Source organism: Gymnoscopelus braueri (assembly GCF_963280865.1).
Source record: "Gymnoscopelus braueri genome assembly, chromosome: 9".
NCBI classification, from domain to species: domain Eukaryota; kingdom Metazoa; phylum Chordata; class Actinopteri; order Myctophiformes; family Myctophidae; genus Gymnoscopelus; species Gymnoscopelus braueri.
In genome coordinates, this window is record NC_137610.1 from 21286056 (window position 1) to 21302673 (window position 16618).

At 43.4% G+C, this 16618-nt stretch overlaps 1 protein-coding gene across 3 annotated transcripts in view; it reads left to right on the forward strand.

Moving 5' to 3' along the window:
* The window catches only part of furinb (furin (paired basic amino acid cleaving enzyme) b), a 116879-nt gene that overhangs the window by 3653 nt on the left and 96608 nt on the right, over positions 1 to 16618 (forward strand). For all 3 annotated transcript variants that reach the window (XM_080437618.1, XM_080437620.1, XM_080437619.1), the window contains one exon: positions 6709 to 6991. In XM_080437618.1, the coding sequence (XP_080293744.1) occupies positions 6815 to 6991 (177 nt within the window). In that variant the 5' untranslated portion in view covers positions 6709 to 6814. The remainder of the gene's footprint in view (positions 1 to 6708; positions 6992 to 16618) is intronic.

Sequence of the window (16618 nt, forward strand, 5' to 3'; positions counted from 1 at the left end):
GGTGCATGAGCATAGCAGCTGGTATATACTGTTCATGACATAGACATCAGTGCAAGAAGAGTATCAGTGCGTTGTACATGAGATTAAGGTGCAGAGTAGCGACAAGTGTCAAGTTCAACCACATAGTCCACAAGAGGTTGCTTTTGGTATAATCCCCAGTTAGGTCCATGAGGATTGATTGAATACTTTATTGGTCAGAAATGTAAACAGCACAAGGTACAGTCAGACATTAAGCCTAAAAGGATAACACATTGTTTTCCATTGTGGTCCTATGTATTCAATTCATCAACATAGCACAATAATACATGTCATCAACAAATACAAAACACTACAGTATATGTACAAAGGAGAAATGGGAAAAACTTCATTAGTGAATGACACCTCCTTTCTATGGGAAATTGCATTTACCTCCCCTTGTGGTCTCCTGATAGATAGCTTTTCAGGCTAGTTTTGAAAGAAACAAGTAAAGTCCAAGGCCAGCCTTCATCAGGCGGTGGTCATGCCTTGTTCAACAGTCTGACGGTAGACGGGTGGAAGCTGTTCATAAACCTGGTGGTCTTGCCCTTGATGCTAGGGTAGGCCTCCTTGCCCGGCCGCGGTCATTGTAGGGGTATATAACAGTTTGTGGCTGTGGTAGTGCCTGTCCTTGTTGATGTGCTGAGCTTTGACTACGCACCTCTTCTTGTACAGTACAGGAGAGGGGGGGCTTGCCTTCCATTATGCACGCTGCTGACCACACCACCCGCTATAGGTTTTTCTTTTCTCTGGCAGTGCAGTTTCCAGGCGCATGCTCTCTCCTCGGCCTCCTGAAGTCCAAGATTAGCTCCTTGGTCTTGTCGACACTGAGGGTGAGGCTGTTCTCCTGAACCCCAGAGGACCAGTAAAGTAGTATGGAGCAGATATATTCTCTCCCCAGCTTCTCAAAGCATTTGCTGACTGTTGGGGTGAGAGCGACAGGTCTCCAGTCATTCAGAGTTCAGGCATGTCACCTCGGGTTTCTTGGGGATGGGCACGATGGTGGACATTTTGAAGCCTCCCGAGACTGCAGCCTGGGAGAGGGAGAGGTTGAAAATGTCCTCGATATCGTGGTATTTGGGCTAAAATATCATGAGATTTGATTTTGCCCATATCGCCCAGCCCTAATTGTTGGTTCTTATGCCTTGTTTTCCTATAAGAGAGAGTGGCCCATAAAGCTGTTGATATGACCAGCGGGACAGTCTGAAATAGAACGAGGGTGCTTGATAGTCACTTCCTCTGCTCATCAGCATGAATAGAAATACTCCATTCATCTGCATCAAGGCCGTTGAAATGCTGGCAGTGTTTGTGAAGATTCTTCCTGCTTGTGAAATAATCCGTCTTTTGTAGTCTGGCTGACAATATATTTTTATATGGTCACTATGACTTTGAAGTGTTGATTTGCAGAGTTACTTTGCAGTGAGATACTGTAGATGGCTGATGTCCAAGTGCTTTGTAATGCTGTTAAAACAATAACAAGTATACATTGCTGTGGCGCGGCTCCTCGGCTGTCCAATTAATAACTTAAGCCATTACTTAGCAGAGAAGATCGCCCAACACCGAAACAGCTGGAGGAGCATGAATGACCTATGCTCCCCAATGAGCAAAATGGGTTAAAGTAGAAGATAAAGAAGAAAATAGTTGACCCGAGTCTATACCATGTCCCCTTCTGTTTTCGCTCTACACTACATTATCTTCGCTGAAAATAGCCGATCTACAAGCTCAAAACTCATTGCTGTGCGATGCGCTGTGGCCTTGTATAACTGCTATTTTGTCCGGATGTTCGCCCCCAGAATAGGGACACTAGGGTTAGCTTTTCTACCACTCAGTAGAACTGAATGGAATAGGTTGGACAAGAAGCATGTGGCCCTGCACCTCCTGTACCTTTGGCAGTAGTCCTTTTCTTTTCTTACTTGAATATTAGGCTATTTCTCTGCATTCTCTGATTTTCTGATAGTGACAAGAGAGACACAGGAACGTTCGGAGAAAGAGAGAGAGAGGAGATGACATGCAGCAAAGATTTTTGATGTGAACCCGGGCCTTATTTATGTGGTATGCACTCATAGTTCTTTTCTAGGCTTTATCTCCTTGTGAGATGGAGATAAAACTGGGAACGAGGTTAGAATCGGAATGAAGGTTATCACAACACAGGGTTCACAGGACAGGAGCTACTGTATGAAAGTTGCTGATAGGAAAGCATCATCATCTTTCTGCATTTACCTTTTGCTGGATATTATTTAGGCCAGATTTTGGATGACCCAACATACACGCGTGACGGCGAGTGTTGCAGAGGCAGGGATTCTGCCAGACCAGTTCAGTCTGCACCACCAAGACTGAATTGGTCATTACCAAGACTAAACGCCAGACTAAACGTTTAAAACATAAGAGCGTAATTGACCTGTAATATGCAGTTTTTCTTAAGAATGTTTGTTTTAACTGTTGCTTGCTACACTTAAAATATAAAATAAGTGTGAACCCATTAGCCATATTGTATCGCTATTGAGATATTTGGCATATCTATTGAGGCATGAAATTGTGTCCATCATTTGTGCAGCCCCAGCCTCCAGTAGCACCTACTGTAGACTTTTTTTTCCTGGAAAAAACCCTGAAAAGGGTACTGTATTTTTTTGTATCTTTTAGGTTGATCAAATATAGCCCTATTGTTTCACATTCTAGAATGTGTTGTGAGAAATACTTCACAGGACAAAGCAAGGGGCAGTTGTTACTCACAAGGGTATTATTGAGGAAGTGCGTTTTTTCGGAAGCACAACCTTCTGTCTTATAGCTGCTGTTCTATTCCAGGCACTGGGGAATTGGTTTTTTTCACACACGGGAGGCTGTGATCTACTTTACTTGGCATTCTTCTTACCGTATATTGTTGAGCCACACTCGGAAGGCTGTCATTACCTTAAAAGAAGAGGGTGCTGGATTCATGGTAGTCAGTGGCCATGCATCAGGTCACTGCTTACTCATTCCACAGATTCCACAACGGTCCTCACTGCACCAGCTCCGCAATGAGCTCCAAAGAGGTTATGCCATTTGTCTCAGTTTTCCCACTGGGATTTCGTTATTCAGCGAGTATGAGGTTCTCCTGTGAGGTTGAAGTTTCATCTTGGTTTCTGTTTCTAGTCTTTGATGTATATTGTATAGAGTAGTCTAAGCAAGCATGCAGTCTCTCTCTTGTTAACTCTCCTCCAGGCTATGTTTTTTAGGAAAGTATTTTCATTTTTTTTATTTTATAATGCCTGCTACTTTGCACAATGCTGGGTGGGAGGGTGATAACGTCTCTCTGTGTGTGTCTCTCTCTCTCTCTCTCCTCTCTCTCCTCTCTGTGTGTGTATGTGTATCTATCTGTGTCTTTCTTGCAATTTTTATCTATTTCTCTCTCCCCCCGTGACGGTCTCCTACTCACTCAGTGACAGTCACACCCCACTCTCCTGGCTCTGTGACTCTGTCTGAGACCTAGCCCCTAATGAGCTCAGAAGAATCACTCCGCAGGACGAGTGACAGCCTGGGGCCTCTAGTCATGCCTCTATCTCACCCACTTTTCAGTGTAATCGCACCCACTCCTCTCGCTCTCCTAAATGTATCTTTGATTGAAACTACAGATGAGCCCACCCAATCGTCTCCTTTTGCTCATGTGAATAGCCCTTAATTGCCCCTTGGCTGGTGATTTGAGGGAGGATTAAAGGACAAAGCAATAGGCCGTGTCAACTGTTAGCATATCGTCTGCCTACCTGGCGTCCTCTCAATTAGAATTACTTGGATTTGTCCTAAGTCCTGGAAACATTGTCAAACCATTGACGGGTCCCAAACCTGTCCTAAAACTTTGAGAAAGCAATTGTGTTGTACATGGAAAATTTGGAAAAGCCAACTTGGTGAGCGTCGTTTTCTCACTATATTAAGTTTAGGGCAGTCTAAGCATTCAGCACCAAGACATTGTCAAGACAGCGAGATGGCACCGCACCCATAAGCTGTCCCCCGGGGGACCAGATTGTCTGCGCCGAATGATGCGTCTGCCCCCCTGAATACTAAGCCCACCTATGGCAACTGTGACTAGGGGGTCTCAGGGGAATGGCTTTCGCTGCTCTGCTTTTAGATCCCGTCGGCTCTGCAAGAATCACCATCTTTTAAGCGAGCATGTCGTTACTTTGCTCCCTTTTTTGTGTGAAAATCCAGTGCGAAAATGTCAGGGCCCGTGAACAATTCACCCCCGTGTCTGTCTAGAACTGTGTGAGTACTATCATAACCCACCTCTGAGCTTCTCTTTCTGTTACTGCTCCAAGGGTGTATTCATTTAAATAACTCATAGGGTGGCAAAAAATATTTTTTTATAATCTTAAAACTCAGTGAAACAGGAAAATGTATCATGTTTTTAACAAGAAGAAAATCCACTCTTATCAGCACACAATGTCTTCAAAATTCTGGTGAATTCTAGACGTCTAAACCACGGCACAGCACAGTGGAATGAAATCCATTCAGTTTGGAAAGTCAAAATCTGGCCCAAAAACCCACATGGCTCCCGTCAGTTTATTGTGTAACTAGGGATGTCTGGCACTGGGTTGCAGTGGTGGTGGGGATTTTGCTGCAAAATGACTGATGCAATCATGGACAAACATTCAGAGCTGCATTTGGCCACCTACAGTACCATCCTTCTTAAGACAAATTGATGCACTTTCGGGACTCCCACCCACACCCTCACGTATCATATTTCTGCCCCACATTGAGCAACATTAGTACCTACGTGGATTCTCACCAGCTCCTCTCAGATTGAGACATTAAACTTGGATACAGCCCGCATATTAAATTTTCTATTATTGTCAGCATAGCCTACATAAAGACCCAAACCGAGAAATGCATTTCTCGTTTTGTCCTAGATGGAAGAGTGTTCCATCTAGCCAAAACCTTCAGGGACAGAGATCGAAAAAGCATTTTGACTCAAGTCACATTTAATTGTATAGCCCTTAATCACTGTTACAGTCTCAAGGAGCTTTACATGCCCTTATTTAACAAAGGAGACAAATCAACACCCCTGTTCTTAGACCCTCCATCAGGGAAAAGTCCCTTGTTTGGAAAAGAAAGGGAAGACAATGGCAGGAAAGATCACAAAAGAAGTGACCGCCTTCCAGGGTAGACAGGTATGCAACAGGTTATAAGTGGGCAATATCCAAGCGATTTTCTACCTGTCCCTGTTATTTCACACAACATTTAGAGGAATTCCATCATCCAGATAAATATCAGGCAGACTTGACTTGCTGCACAGATAGACATTCAATCTCAGAAATTGCCAGTTGTCAGATGTTATAGACAGTGATCCGAGTGTGAGACACACTGGGGTCTGTGCGTGCTGCTGTTATCTCACCGCAGATTTGGGTTTTACTTATAGCCCAAACGATATATATCAGTTTGGCCGATATGTCGGACATTATATGACTTTTTGACATACATACATACACACATCCATACGCATATAAATGGTGAAGTGAAATGTAATTCTTCGAGGAAACAAGCCATAGTGCTTTCTTGGGTTTCAAATCCTCTTAACATACCTTGTATTGAACTGTACTTCCCTGTGCTTGACTTGTTCTGTTAATAAAGTATTTAATCAATCAATCAATCAAACATTTCAAAATGTATATGAAAATAAATAAAACTTTCGCCAGTGATTTGGACAGAGGTGTCAGAGTGTCAATTGTATTTCCTTTCGCCATGTTGATTCGAGCTATAGAGAGTTCCAGAGATCATGTCCAATAACGAGAGGATCCGTTGTGAAACTTCCGAGTTTATGTGGAGGTTTCCATCTCACAACCAACCAACAACTTGTTTTGCAGCTGTCAGACCCAAGAGTAGGAGTCTTCTCTGAGATTTAGTAACTACAATTGCTGAATCATCGTTCAACAGTAAAGGTCCTTACACACCGGGGCGATTTTTTTCGTGCGAATAATACGCTTTTTTTAAAAACCTTATAAAGTCAATGCAAGCGTACATGGCGCGAAAAAGCGGAAAAGCGAAGCGAAAAAGCGTCTTTTAATTATTCGGAACGAGTCCGAATTTTGCGTATATTCGCACATTCGCCGGTGTGTAAGGACCTTAACACTTTAGGCAAGAGGGGAATGCAGTTTCCTAAAACATCGATAATCGTTAGTCTAAGGTCTCTCCATCGGACCCCAAAATCTGGCATCAGTCGGGCTCTAGTTTTATTTACTGTAGAGCATTGGTTCTCAAAGTGGGGTCCGGGGACCCCCAGGGGTCCTTGGGGGGGGTACCAGGGGGTCCCCAGCTAAATTTGTTAATATAGCGTGAGCGTCACAACCACTTTAACCATATTTTATACTTTGGCTATTCAAAAATAGCAGATATACAAGCTCATAGCGTGGCACCGAGTGCCACGCCGAGTGCCGCACTATGAGATCTGCTATTTTTGAAATATCTCAAAAATGTGTGCAAATCTTTAAATATTTTGTCTTTAAACATTTTGAACTCAAATCTTTGCTTCTGGGGGTCCCTGGCACCACATATTTTCAGGTGGGGGTCCGCGGCCAAATACATATCAATTTTGGGGTCCTTGGCACGAAAAAGTTTGAGAACCACTGCTGTAAAGCATCCATACTGGGGGCCAGGGAATGAGTGGCCCAACTACGAGGGACATGTTTGTGATTATATGCGGCTGTGTGTCCTCTTTTTTTTCTCCAGGTCACTGTTCTACTTTACTGCCGTGAGGTAGAGCAGCTGGGCTGTGCCTGGTAAGAGGTGACGAACGGATAGACGGGACCAGGCTCCGTGGCCCGCTGTCCCTTTCATGGATGCCAGGCTGGCCCTACCGCACCTGTGGACACTGCTTGTCCTCTCGACGGCGGCACTGAAGTGGGCCGACGCCGCGGAGATCTACAGCAACACCTGGGCCGTGCACATCACAGGCGGGCCAGGCGAGGCCGACCGCATCGCCAAGAAACATGGCTTCGTCAACCACGGCAACGTAAGTCGTGTGTGTGTGCGCCTATCCTGCATACGCGATCGCAAACTGTAACTAGTATGCGTGTCAGCTGGTGTGTCGTGTGTGTATTTGCTGGCTTTTAGCTGAACATTACACAGTAAAATCATCAGTGTTATACATGCAATCTGTAACTTTTATGGACTTCGGGCAGTGCTACTTGTTAACCAGTAGGTGACTACTAATGTCTCATTGTAAAAGTAGGGAGACCACCTCCAACCATTGCAGATGTTATATTAACATACACTACCATACAAAATAACGTTTTATTCATTAAAATAAGTTCCAGATTGCAGCTTAGCAGCAGAGGTAACTTAATGGCCCGGTAAGGGTCACTTGGTTACATTTGTACACTCTCGGTTAAAGTAACAACTACAGTGTTGTCGAGAGCACTTCCATTACATGTAGTGTCGAGTCCCTTCAGGCCATGCTGCGCGCGCAGCTTATTGCTGGTAGCAAGAGCGTGTCATCCCCCGGTGATAGCCGCTTAATTGGAGCACACATGACTTACAACCCACTAGCAGACTCATGGGCATTCGAGAGGGACAGCTGGAGGTGGTGTTTACCGAGTTAATACTCGGACAAGGGGGAGAACAGCAAAACCATTGTTTTGAGGAGTAGAGGAAAGCTGCCGTTTAAAATCGCGCCTCTGGGAGTTTTATTTCCCCGTCTCTATTCTGTTGCTTTCTGGTGATTGAGACTGCCCAATCTTTTTAATTAATCGCACCATTGGCTCACACTGATAAGGAAAAAAGACAGTTGTCAGACGGGAGGACGAGAGGAACGGAGGAGAGAGGCGGGGGGAAAGTGGCTCATTGTTTTGTCGATGGTGTGGTAGCCGTTTTGAATATATCAACATTCTTCTGAGGCTAAGCTTTTCCATATTTACGCTCAGCAGTTGACAGTTAGTTGCTATTTGGTCCCCTCGCTCTCGCGGTTGCTTCACTTGAGACTTCACTGCATTTGCATGCGCCTTTGTGTGGGCCAGGCTGTGAGCTGCACACGCCGCTGAGCAGCCTTCTGGAGAACTCCTCAGGAATATGCCTAGGAGACTGCTCTGCATATTCCCAACTCTAACCCCCCCCCTCCCAGACCCCCTCCCAGAAAATGTTGATCTTTCTAAAAGAGGGGTTTGCAAAATGTATTCTGGCTTATCTCTGGTTTTGCCCAGGATGCAGCCTTGTCTTGCGTGTCCAGGGGGAGATGTTTTTTCGTCCTCCTGTTATCACAGTGGAGCTGGGATCGCCTGTCATATAGGCCTATAGGCCAAGTAGGGGTGTTGGAAAAAATCGATTCGAATACGAACCGCGATTCTACTGTTGGACGATTCAGAATCTATTCTCATTTTTTTGTAGGAGGATCTTGGATTTACCTTTTGTGTGTTTACATTATTATCAGTTGATAAAACCTTTACAATTATAAAAGCTACATAAATGTACTGTTCTCATGCCAGCAGATTGGAGTAGATCCTGAAATCCTATGTTTTGAATCAAGAATCGTTTTGAATCGAGAATCGTTTTGAATCGAGAATCGTTTGAATCAGAAAAAATCGCTCTTGAATCGAAATAAATCGTTTTTGAATCGAGAATTGTTTGTTTTGAAAAAAATGAAAAAAATCGGAATTGTGACCCCAAGAATCGGAATCGAATCGAATCGTGAGATAGCAGAAGAATCACAGCCCTAAGGCCAAGTAGGAAGACATTAGAAGTGTTCTATTATTAAATTGTATTTATCGTGGGCTCCATCACCCTGAATTGCCTCCATATGACAAAAATTGATCTTGTCGAAGTGACTTGCACTCCAGTTTGATTTAGACTTCTTCGAATATTGACCCAATAGGTTGCGGTTGTTTTGACTGTGTAAAAGTTATTGTGCTGCCGGGACAGAGAAAGTTTACATTAGGAAAAATGGCCTCAAATAGACCTTTATTCTTAATTGCTTCTGTGAATTCTAGACAGAATCAATTTTGCCTTATTGAATTGGGTGAAATGAAATGCTCAATATTCTACTCAGAGACCACACATGCACATACATATTCTATGCAATCACTCAGGGACACACTTGTATGAGGCAGCAAACAAAATAGCTCTTCCCCGTCTAAGCTAGCATAAATTCTTTGTTCTCCCTTCATCTCAACTCGTGTGATTACTTTCTTCCCCTTTGTCCCAAACTTTTTCCTTTCCCTCTCTCTCCATCTCTGTCTCTCTCTTTCTTCTCTCTGTTTAGAACCACCCACGCTACTTTCTTCCCCATTCAGCCCAGATGCAAATAAAAGAACAGGCTTCCATCCTGTCATTGGAACAGCTAGATTAATGACTGGGGGGGGGCGGTGTATAGAAGCTACCGTGTCCTTCCTCATTAGTCACTTAAATCAGAGGAGCTTCGCTTTACAGTAGTCTGACTGTAAAATGACTGTCATGGATGAATGTTTGATTCCATCCAGGCAAGTTTGGGAGTTACAGCCCTAAGCCTCTGCATTCTAAATACCCTCCCAATCTCCCCCACCCCCCCAATTCCCCCAACTGCCTGACTGACTGTGGTCTGTGTGTTAGCCCATTCAATCCGGGAACGCATCTGTGTCATTTTAAGATTTCTTTGGCTATTCAAAAATAGCAGATATACAAGCTCATAGCACGGCACCGAGTGTTGCTATATCAGTGGTGCTCCAACCTTTCCATGTCAAGGACCCCCAAAATGAAATGTATTTGGCCGTGGACCCCCATCTCAAAATATGTTGTTCCAGAGACCCCCAGAAGCACAGATCGGAGTTAAAAATGTTTGCTTTAAAACATATATATTCAAAGATTCGCACAAATTTTTTCCACGATCTTTAAAAGAAATTGCAGATCTACATGAGCTTGTATATCTGCTATTTTTTAATAGCCAAATAAAAAAAATTACACGGATGCGTTCCCAGTCTTAATGGATTAACCACATGAACGTTTCTAGCTTCCCTATTCTGGGCATGTTATAACTGACGAACATTCAGCCAAAGTAGGCGAACATGTACTGAAAATAGCGACGAAGCGGCGGATGCATTTTGGTGTAGAGCGGAGGAGGGAACCAATTAAAGATCGCTGGGGGACCCCGTCAATTAGTGGTTAAACGCATGCCACGGACACCACAGTAGCATAGGTCACTTTGTAGCTTTTATATACACATGTACTGTGTAAGATACTGTCTATAGACGTTTAAAACTTTAGGAGTAGGAACCTTGCTTACGATAGGACCAACGTACCAAACCTTGTTATTCTATCTTACTATTGCTGCTATTCTTTGAATATTCCTTCTTTTTTTTTTGTCTTTGTTATTGTTTATATGAATGGTCATTATTATTGCTGCTACAATGTCTGAGGAGCCATAACAAAATAATTCACTATGTACACAAGATAACAATAACGATCTTGAATCGTGAATAACAAAAAAGACCTGCACCACCATCTGCTGACCTCCTCTTCTTCCAAACCTGGGCCTCACAACCTCACAGCAGACACAAGATCTTTCTTCTCCCTTCCCGCTGACACCCTGCAGTGCAGCTACCGTATGAAGTTCGATGAAAGGGGCTGTTTTTGAAAAAAACATTTTTTTTCCATACAGCTTCGGAGGGGGGGGGGGGGGAGATGACTGCGTGGGTTTAGAGTGGGAAGGCAGTTGGATAAACAATCACAAATTTGGGGGAGAGTGTGAAAGGAAGGACAGTCTCTCTGAATTACCCACTGCAAAACACACAGGCAGCGGAGCTGAGTGCAATCACAGGGCGAGTGGGAGAATCTGGCAAGAGAGGGAGAGAGAGGAAGCAAAACGAGTGGGAGTGGACAGAGCATGGCCCCAGAAGGACCCTGTCTGTCTGTCAGCAGAAACACAGAGGCAAAGTGGGAGTGCAAAGTGACGTTTAGCGTTATCTGTAGTCTGGAACGAGATTATTGTATGTAGGCATAAATCCTAGGCCATTCTCTGACAGGGGTGACCGGGTAATGAGCCTTTTGCGGCTGATGAGGTGCTAAAAGGGAGGGAGCGAGAGAGAGGGGGGGGGGATTTATCTCTAGAATGATTCGAAGCCCCCTGGTGCCTGGACCACAGCAGTGGTGTGTGGGGGGTGTAAGTGAGGGAATGGGTTAGGTAAGGCCGTGTGTACAGTATATACTGGTGAATGCCTTGTGTATATACTGGTGAATGCAAGTACAGAAGAGGGAGAGAATTGGGGTGAGAGGGGGCTGCTTTGTCATTCCTCGCTCCGTCCTTGGGTGGTTGTCCTCCAAGGCATTTGCTGAGAACGGCGAAGCTGATGTGTAATCAGAAAGTAATGGTATTTTTATCACTAATGTGATTAAATCGTGTACAGTAACTGCTTGTTTTGTTCAACACAGGCTCCTAAATGTCCTATTTTGTGTGTGTGTGTGTGTGTGCACGTGCGGCAACGCGCTGTGAGCTTGTAGATCGTCTATTTTCACTATTTCTGTCGGCCATCATTGTACGATCAAGTATAATATTGCGTTAAGTGGTAAATCAGACTAATCGATTATGTAAAAAAATATATTTTCTATTTTCTTATGTCGATTCATTGATATATAAGAAAAAACCTTGCCTCCTTGCTTCTCGTGTGTGTGTGTGTGTGTGTGTGTGTGTGTGTGTGTGTGTGTGTGTGTGTGTGTGTGTGTGTGTGTGTGTGTGTGTGTGTGTGTGTGTGTGTGTGTGTGTGTGTGTGTGTGTGTGTGTGTGTGTGTGTGTGTGTGTGTGTGTGTGTGTGTGTGTGTGTGTGTGTGTGTGTTTTGAAGAAACCAGAGAAGAAGTTTGTTGTGAAGGTCGGGTGCACCTATATGACTATAGCCCTGAGACGAAGCCTTTCTGCTGAAGGAGCACCAGCCTTGCGTGACGGCGTGGCTTTGGAATTAGGCTACCAGTTATTATGTTTAGTAGTAGCCGTTAGCGGGTATGTCAAGGATATGTACACAGGCTGATAGTGAGACGTTAACAGCTTGTAGGGTCACACAAAAGAAGGCCATGATATTACCGTTTGCACTGTTCTGCCCTGTATTTGATAGCCGTCATATTGTATATGGAGCATCTGTTACCTCGATCCTTAGGTTATTGTATTGCAGCTAACACTGTGTTTATATCATTTGGATTTATTTAGATTGTTGTATTTTATATGTGTGAGTGGGTGTCATGTTGTGTTTCTGGTGAGCTGGGTCAGGCCAATCAGTGAGGTGATGCGCACACAGCTCTGTGCCTGACTGCCTGTGGGCGTTGACAGAAGCCTGACTTATGCTCAGTCGTACGTACCACGTAGGTGTTGCACACCAAAAATGGCAGACCTACAAGCTCACAGCGTGTCGCATCCGCGCACGTTGTGAGCTTGTAGGTCTGCTATTTTTGGCATGCAACTCTGCTATACGATGAAGTATACATCGGGCTAGAATGGTTCACCCTGTCTCTGTGAGACTAATGCCAAAATGTTTCTCTCTGTCTCTATTTACATCTCTCTCTCTCACTCTGCTATGCTAATCATTTAAGTGGTCTTAATTATGTGTTGCATATACTGTACATGTATGCAGGGATGGTGTGATGTGATATTTCTGAGCCGATAATGTGATTAACACAGTGTGAACTGTGAACACATTAACCTGACCTAAAGTTTAACACAGTGTGAACACATTAACCTAACCTAAACATTAACACAGTGTGAACTGTGATCACTTTATCCCAACCCAAACATTCTACACATAAACACGTTATATTCATGAATAAAAACTTCTGGCCTCATTTTTCAGACCTCAGTATGGGGTTGCCTGCCAAAAAAAAAAGTTATTATCCATGCTTTTTAAACTATCGAGTCGGCCAATACACATAGCCTTTCCGACTTTGATCTCTTGCATAACTGCTGATGCTCAGTTTCTGTCTCAGTTTTCTGTTCCAAGGAAAAGAACGCAGGATGTCCCAGCATATCCTAGAAGTTTGTGGAATGTTCTGGAAGGTTTAAGATGTTGTAGAAGGTTCTGTGACTTTCCATAACGCACCATACTGTTGGTGCACTGAAACACTGTTGTTGTTCACCACACTTGTATGAGGAATAAAACGGAAGTATTCCTCATTCTTCATCGGAACGGCGAAGATATAACTAACTTTGTAAGCACTAAGCTCACAATGCGTTGTGAACTTGTAGATCGGCTGTTTTTCCACTACTTTTGGAAAATGTTGTATAATGACATGTCCAAAATGGGGATGGCAGGTTGGAAGTGGTTAAACTTTCTTATATCAGTGGCACATAATGAGGAGTGTGGAATGGTTGTAACTCTGTCTTCTTTTTCCTGCTGTTCTAAGACTCCTGTGTACCATCTGGGTTCTTGTACACAGATTGTTTACTTCTTTTTCCAGGTAAATGTTACAAGAGACAGCATATGGCTGCGATATGGAATCTGAGATAAATTCATCACAAAAGCAATAAGCACAGTTTTGCCGTTCGCCTTTCCGCTGGCTCTCTTTTCAAAAGTCGCATCAATGCACTAACAGTAGGTCGCATGTTGTTGTTGCGCAGGCAACACTTCATTAGGCCTCTTCCAAACGGGAGATCTGCAATCAGCTTGAGTCTGCTAATGTCTCCCCAAACTTATTGCAAAATGCTATATGCCAGCTGCACCATGGTGTTAGTTATTCTGATGCTGTTTGGAAAATTCCATAGCGTTGCACCTCTGACACACACAAGCACGTCCACACTCTGTGGTGGGTGTAATGTAATGGGCTGTAATGCTGCCGGCTCCTGCCGACTCTATAATGTGCTAGACACCAACTCTCTCTCTCTCTCCTCTCTCTTTTCTGCCTGTCTTTCTCCCACCTTACTCTCTTTAATTTTGTAGTTTTTACATTTAGTAAAAAAAAAATCATGAATGTTGCATGAACGTTAAATAAGAAAAAGAGGTTGCGCATCAACAATGGGTTCTCAGTGGAGTGCTAGACCCAAATTCAGTATACATATAAAAGAAGGAATTAAAAAAATTCCAAAAAGGTAGCGCATCCAAAAAAAATCAATTAGATGGAGGACAAATTACTCACATTTCCACTTTTTTTATTGGCACACCAATAAATTGAACGCTTACGCGTTTCGGCTATGAGCCTTCCTCAGTTGCATGAACGTTATTGCAAAGTATGAATGAACAAATGTTGTAGGACAGCATACACATTCCTCCTGTCTTCCAATGGAAATAAATAATTTATATTCTGAAAGGAAAGGAGGATATTTTCAAGTATATATGAAATGTCTGAGGACCATTCATTTACTTTGTTGATGTAAATGATATTCTGGAACAGGCGGAAGGAGGAGGATGGATAGACTGAACATGCTGTAGGACATGCTTCCAGTGATAATGGCTTTATTAAACTTTGTTGTTGTATACGATATAGCACCAATGGAGAAACATATCTGCAAAATGACGTTATCTCATGGAGATGGACTGACAGGATATACAGTATATATGTGATTTTGTTGCTATTTGAAAATCATAAAGAAAAGCATATACATTATGTGTATGCAAAATAGAAAATAAATGAAAGAAAGAACAAGTAAACAAATTGTGTGTGTATAATATATGTGTGTGTGGGCTGTTGTGTCTGTTTTTAAATGCATGTGTGTGTTTCCTATATCCTTTGTTGCTTCCCTGTATCCTCAGAAAAGCTCTCGCTTCCCCACACCCACTCCTTCCATTATTCCATACAGTTTGTCATTCCCTCACTTTAGCAGACCACGCTGCCTCATATGTAAATCCACACTATAGCATACCGTCCCTTGCATATACTGTACCGGCAGGGAATGTTTTTTTTAATGATGTTTTTTTAATGTATACAGAGGTATCAAGCAACTAAGGTTTTGAACCGTAAGCCTTTCCCTGTAATACCACGCCCACGGTGTAATTTAACCCTTGCGTTTTACGTTGATGTTAGAATGCTAATGCAAGAGAGTTTCAGTTAAATGCACACAAAGTTTCAGTTCAGTAAAGTCATATTTTTCCTCAAAGAAAAATGCTTTGTGTAATGGGCCATGGTAGATTTCATTGACCACCTGAACCCTAGGATCCCTATTCTGGGGGCGGACATTCGGCCAAAATAGCAGATCTACAATACAAGCCCATGCAATGCAATGCCTTTTTGGCAAAGAGATTTGGCTTACAGTATAGTGCGTGCCACAAATCCTGAAGGGGGTGTCAACAAGTATCATTTGGTAGCGGCAGACATCTTTGTGGGGTATAAACAGGTTGACTTAACATTGCCCCCGGCCAGTATGTCTGCAGCTACTATGCCACGCCCCCCGTGGTGACGAGACGTTGGCACGCACTATAGGGAAAAAAGGAACTGACCGAATGTAGAGACCTGGGAGACCCCGGTGTGAACTAAATATATGGGGGGGGGTACCCGAGTGGTCACTCCCCTACTCTCTCTCCCTGTTTACTGTCTCTCTCCACTGAACTATCAATAAAGGTAAGAAAATCCAGAAAGAAAACTAACAACAACTAAGTATATATAGCAGTGGCTCAGAAGATAGTACGGCCGCTTGGGAACCGGGCTCCCCCAGAGTTATTGTTGAAGTGTCCTTGAGCAAGACACTGAATTATGTATTTTGGTAACTATACTGTAGTAGAAAAAGTCCTTTTACACACCTACTAAAATGTACAGGTGCGTCGGAGTAATAAACTTGAGAAGAGCAACAACGGGGACTGGGAGTCCCGCACACTGTCTTCACTCACAAAAAAAATTGTTTAATGCAGATATGTTTCGTCACTCGGACCTGCCTGATGAAGGTCTGAGTGACCGAAACTTATGTGCATTTGATTAAACTTATTTTTTTGTAAGTGAAGACGGGTAACTATACTGTACCATACTGTACTGTGAAATTTATACCATTACATCCCCACTTTCAGGCAGCTGTCTTCTGTTTCCTGCAGGAGTTTCAAATGAAAATAAAAAGGGAGCGCTCCCATGAAGGAGAAACCAAACAAACTAAAACAACAAGGACTTGCTATTAGCGCTAACAAACCTCAACAGTAAAGGATACCGCGGGAGAACGATTACATTATACTGGGAGAGATTGCACTTGAAAAGAAAAGAGATTCTGAATATGGAGGCTCCATATTCAGATGACTTTATGACTTTATCATTTATGACTATATGACTTTCTGTCATAATCATCACACCAATTTATACCGTTGCTAGGCTTTCTTTTTGTTTATGATGAGTGATTTCATTTCTCCTTTTCTCCTTTGCTTTCCTTCCCTCTCCACTTCACCCTGCTTTGTTTCTCTGTCCTTCTGGCCAGCTGCAGCTGTGTGTGTGTGTGTGTGTGTGTTGTGTGTTTGGTAATAAGTTTTGTTTGTGTGTAACCTTCTCATAGACGTAAGCTAAAGCTTACGTGATTAGCATCCTCGTGGCACATGCAGTTACTGAGCGTTTTGGCACAGTGTTGCCATGGAGAGCGTTGCCAGCTTATTATCGTCGTCTGTTTGAGTCGTGTGTGTGCGTGCATGTGCATGCATGTGTCAGTTTGAGTCCTTGGTGTGTGTGTATCGGTACGAGTCCTGTGTGCATTGGTGTGCGTGGGGGTGAGTGTGTGTGTGTTTGTAGGTG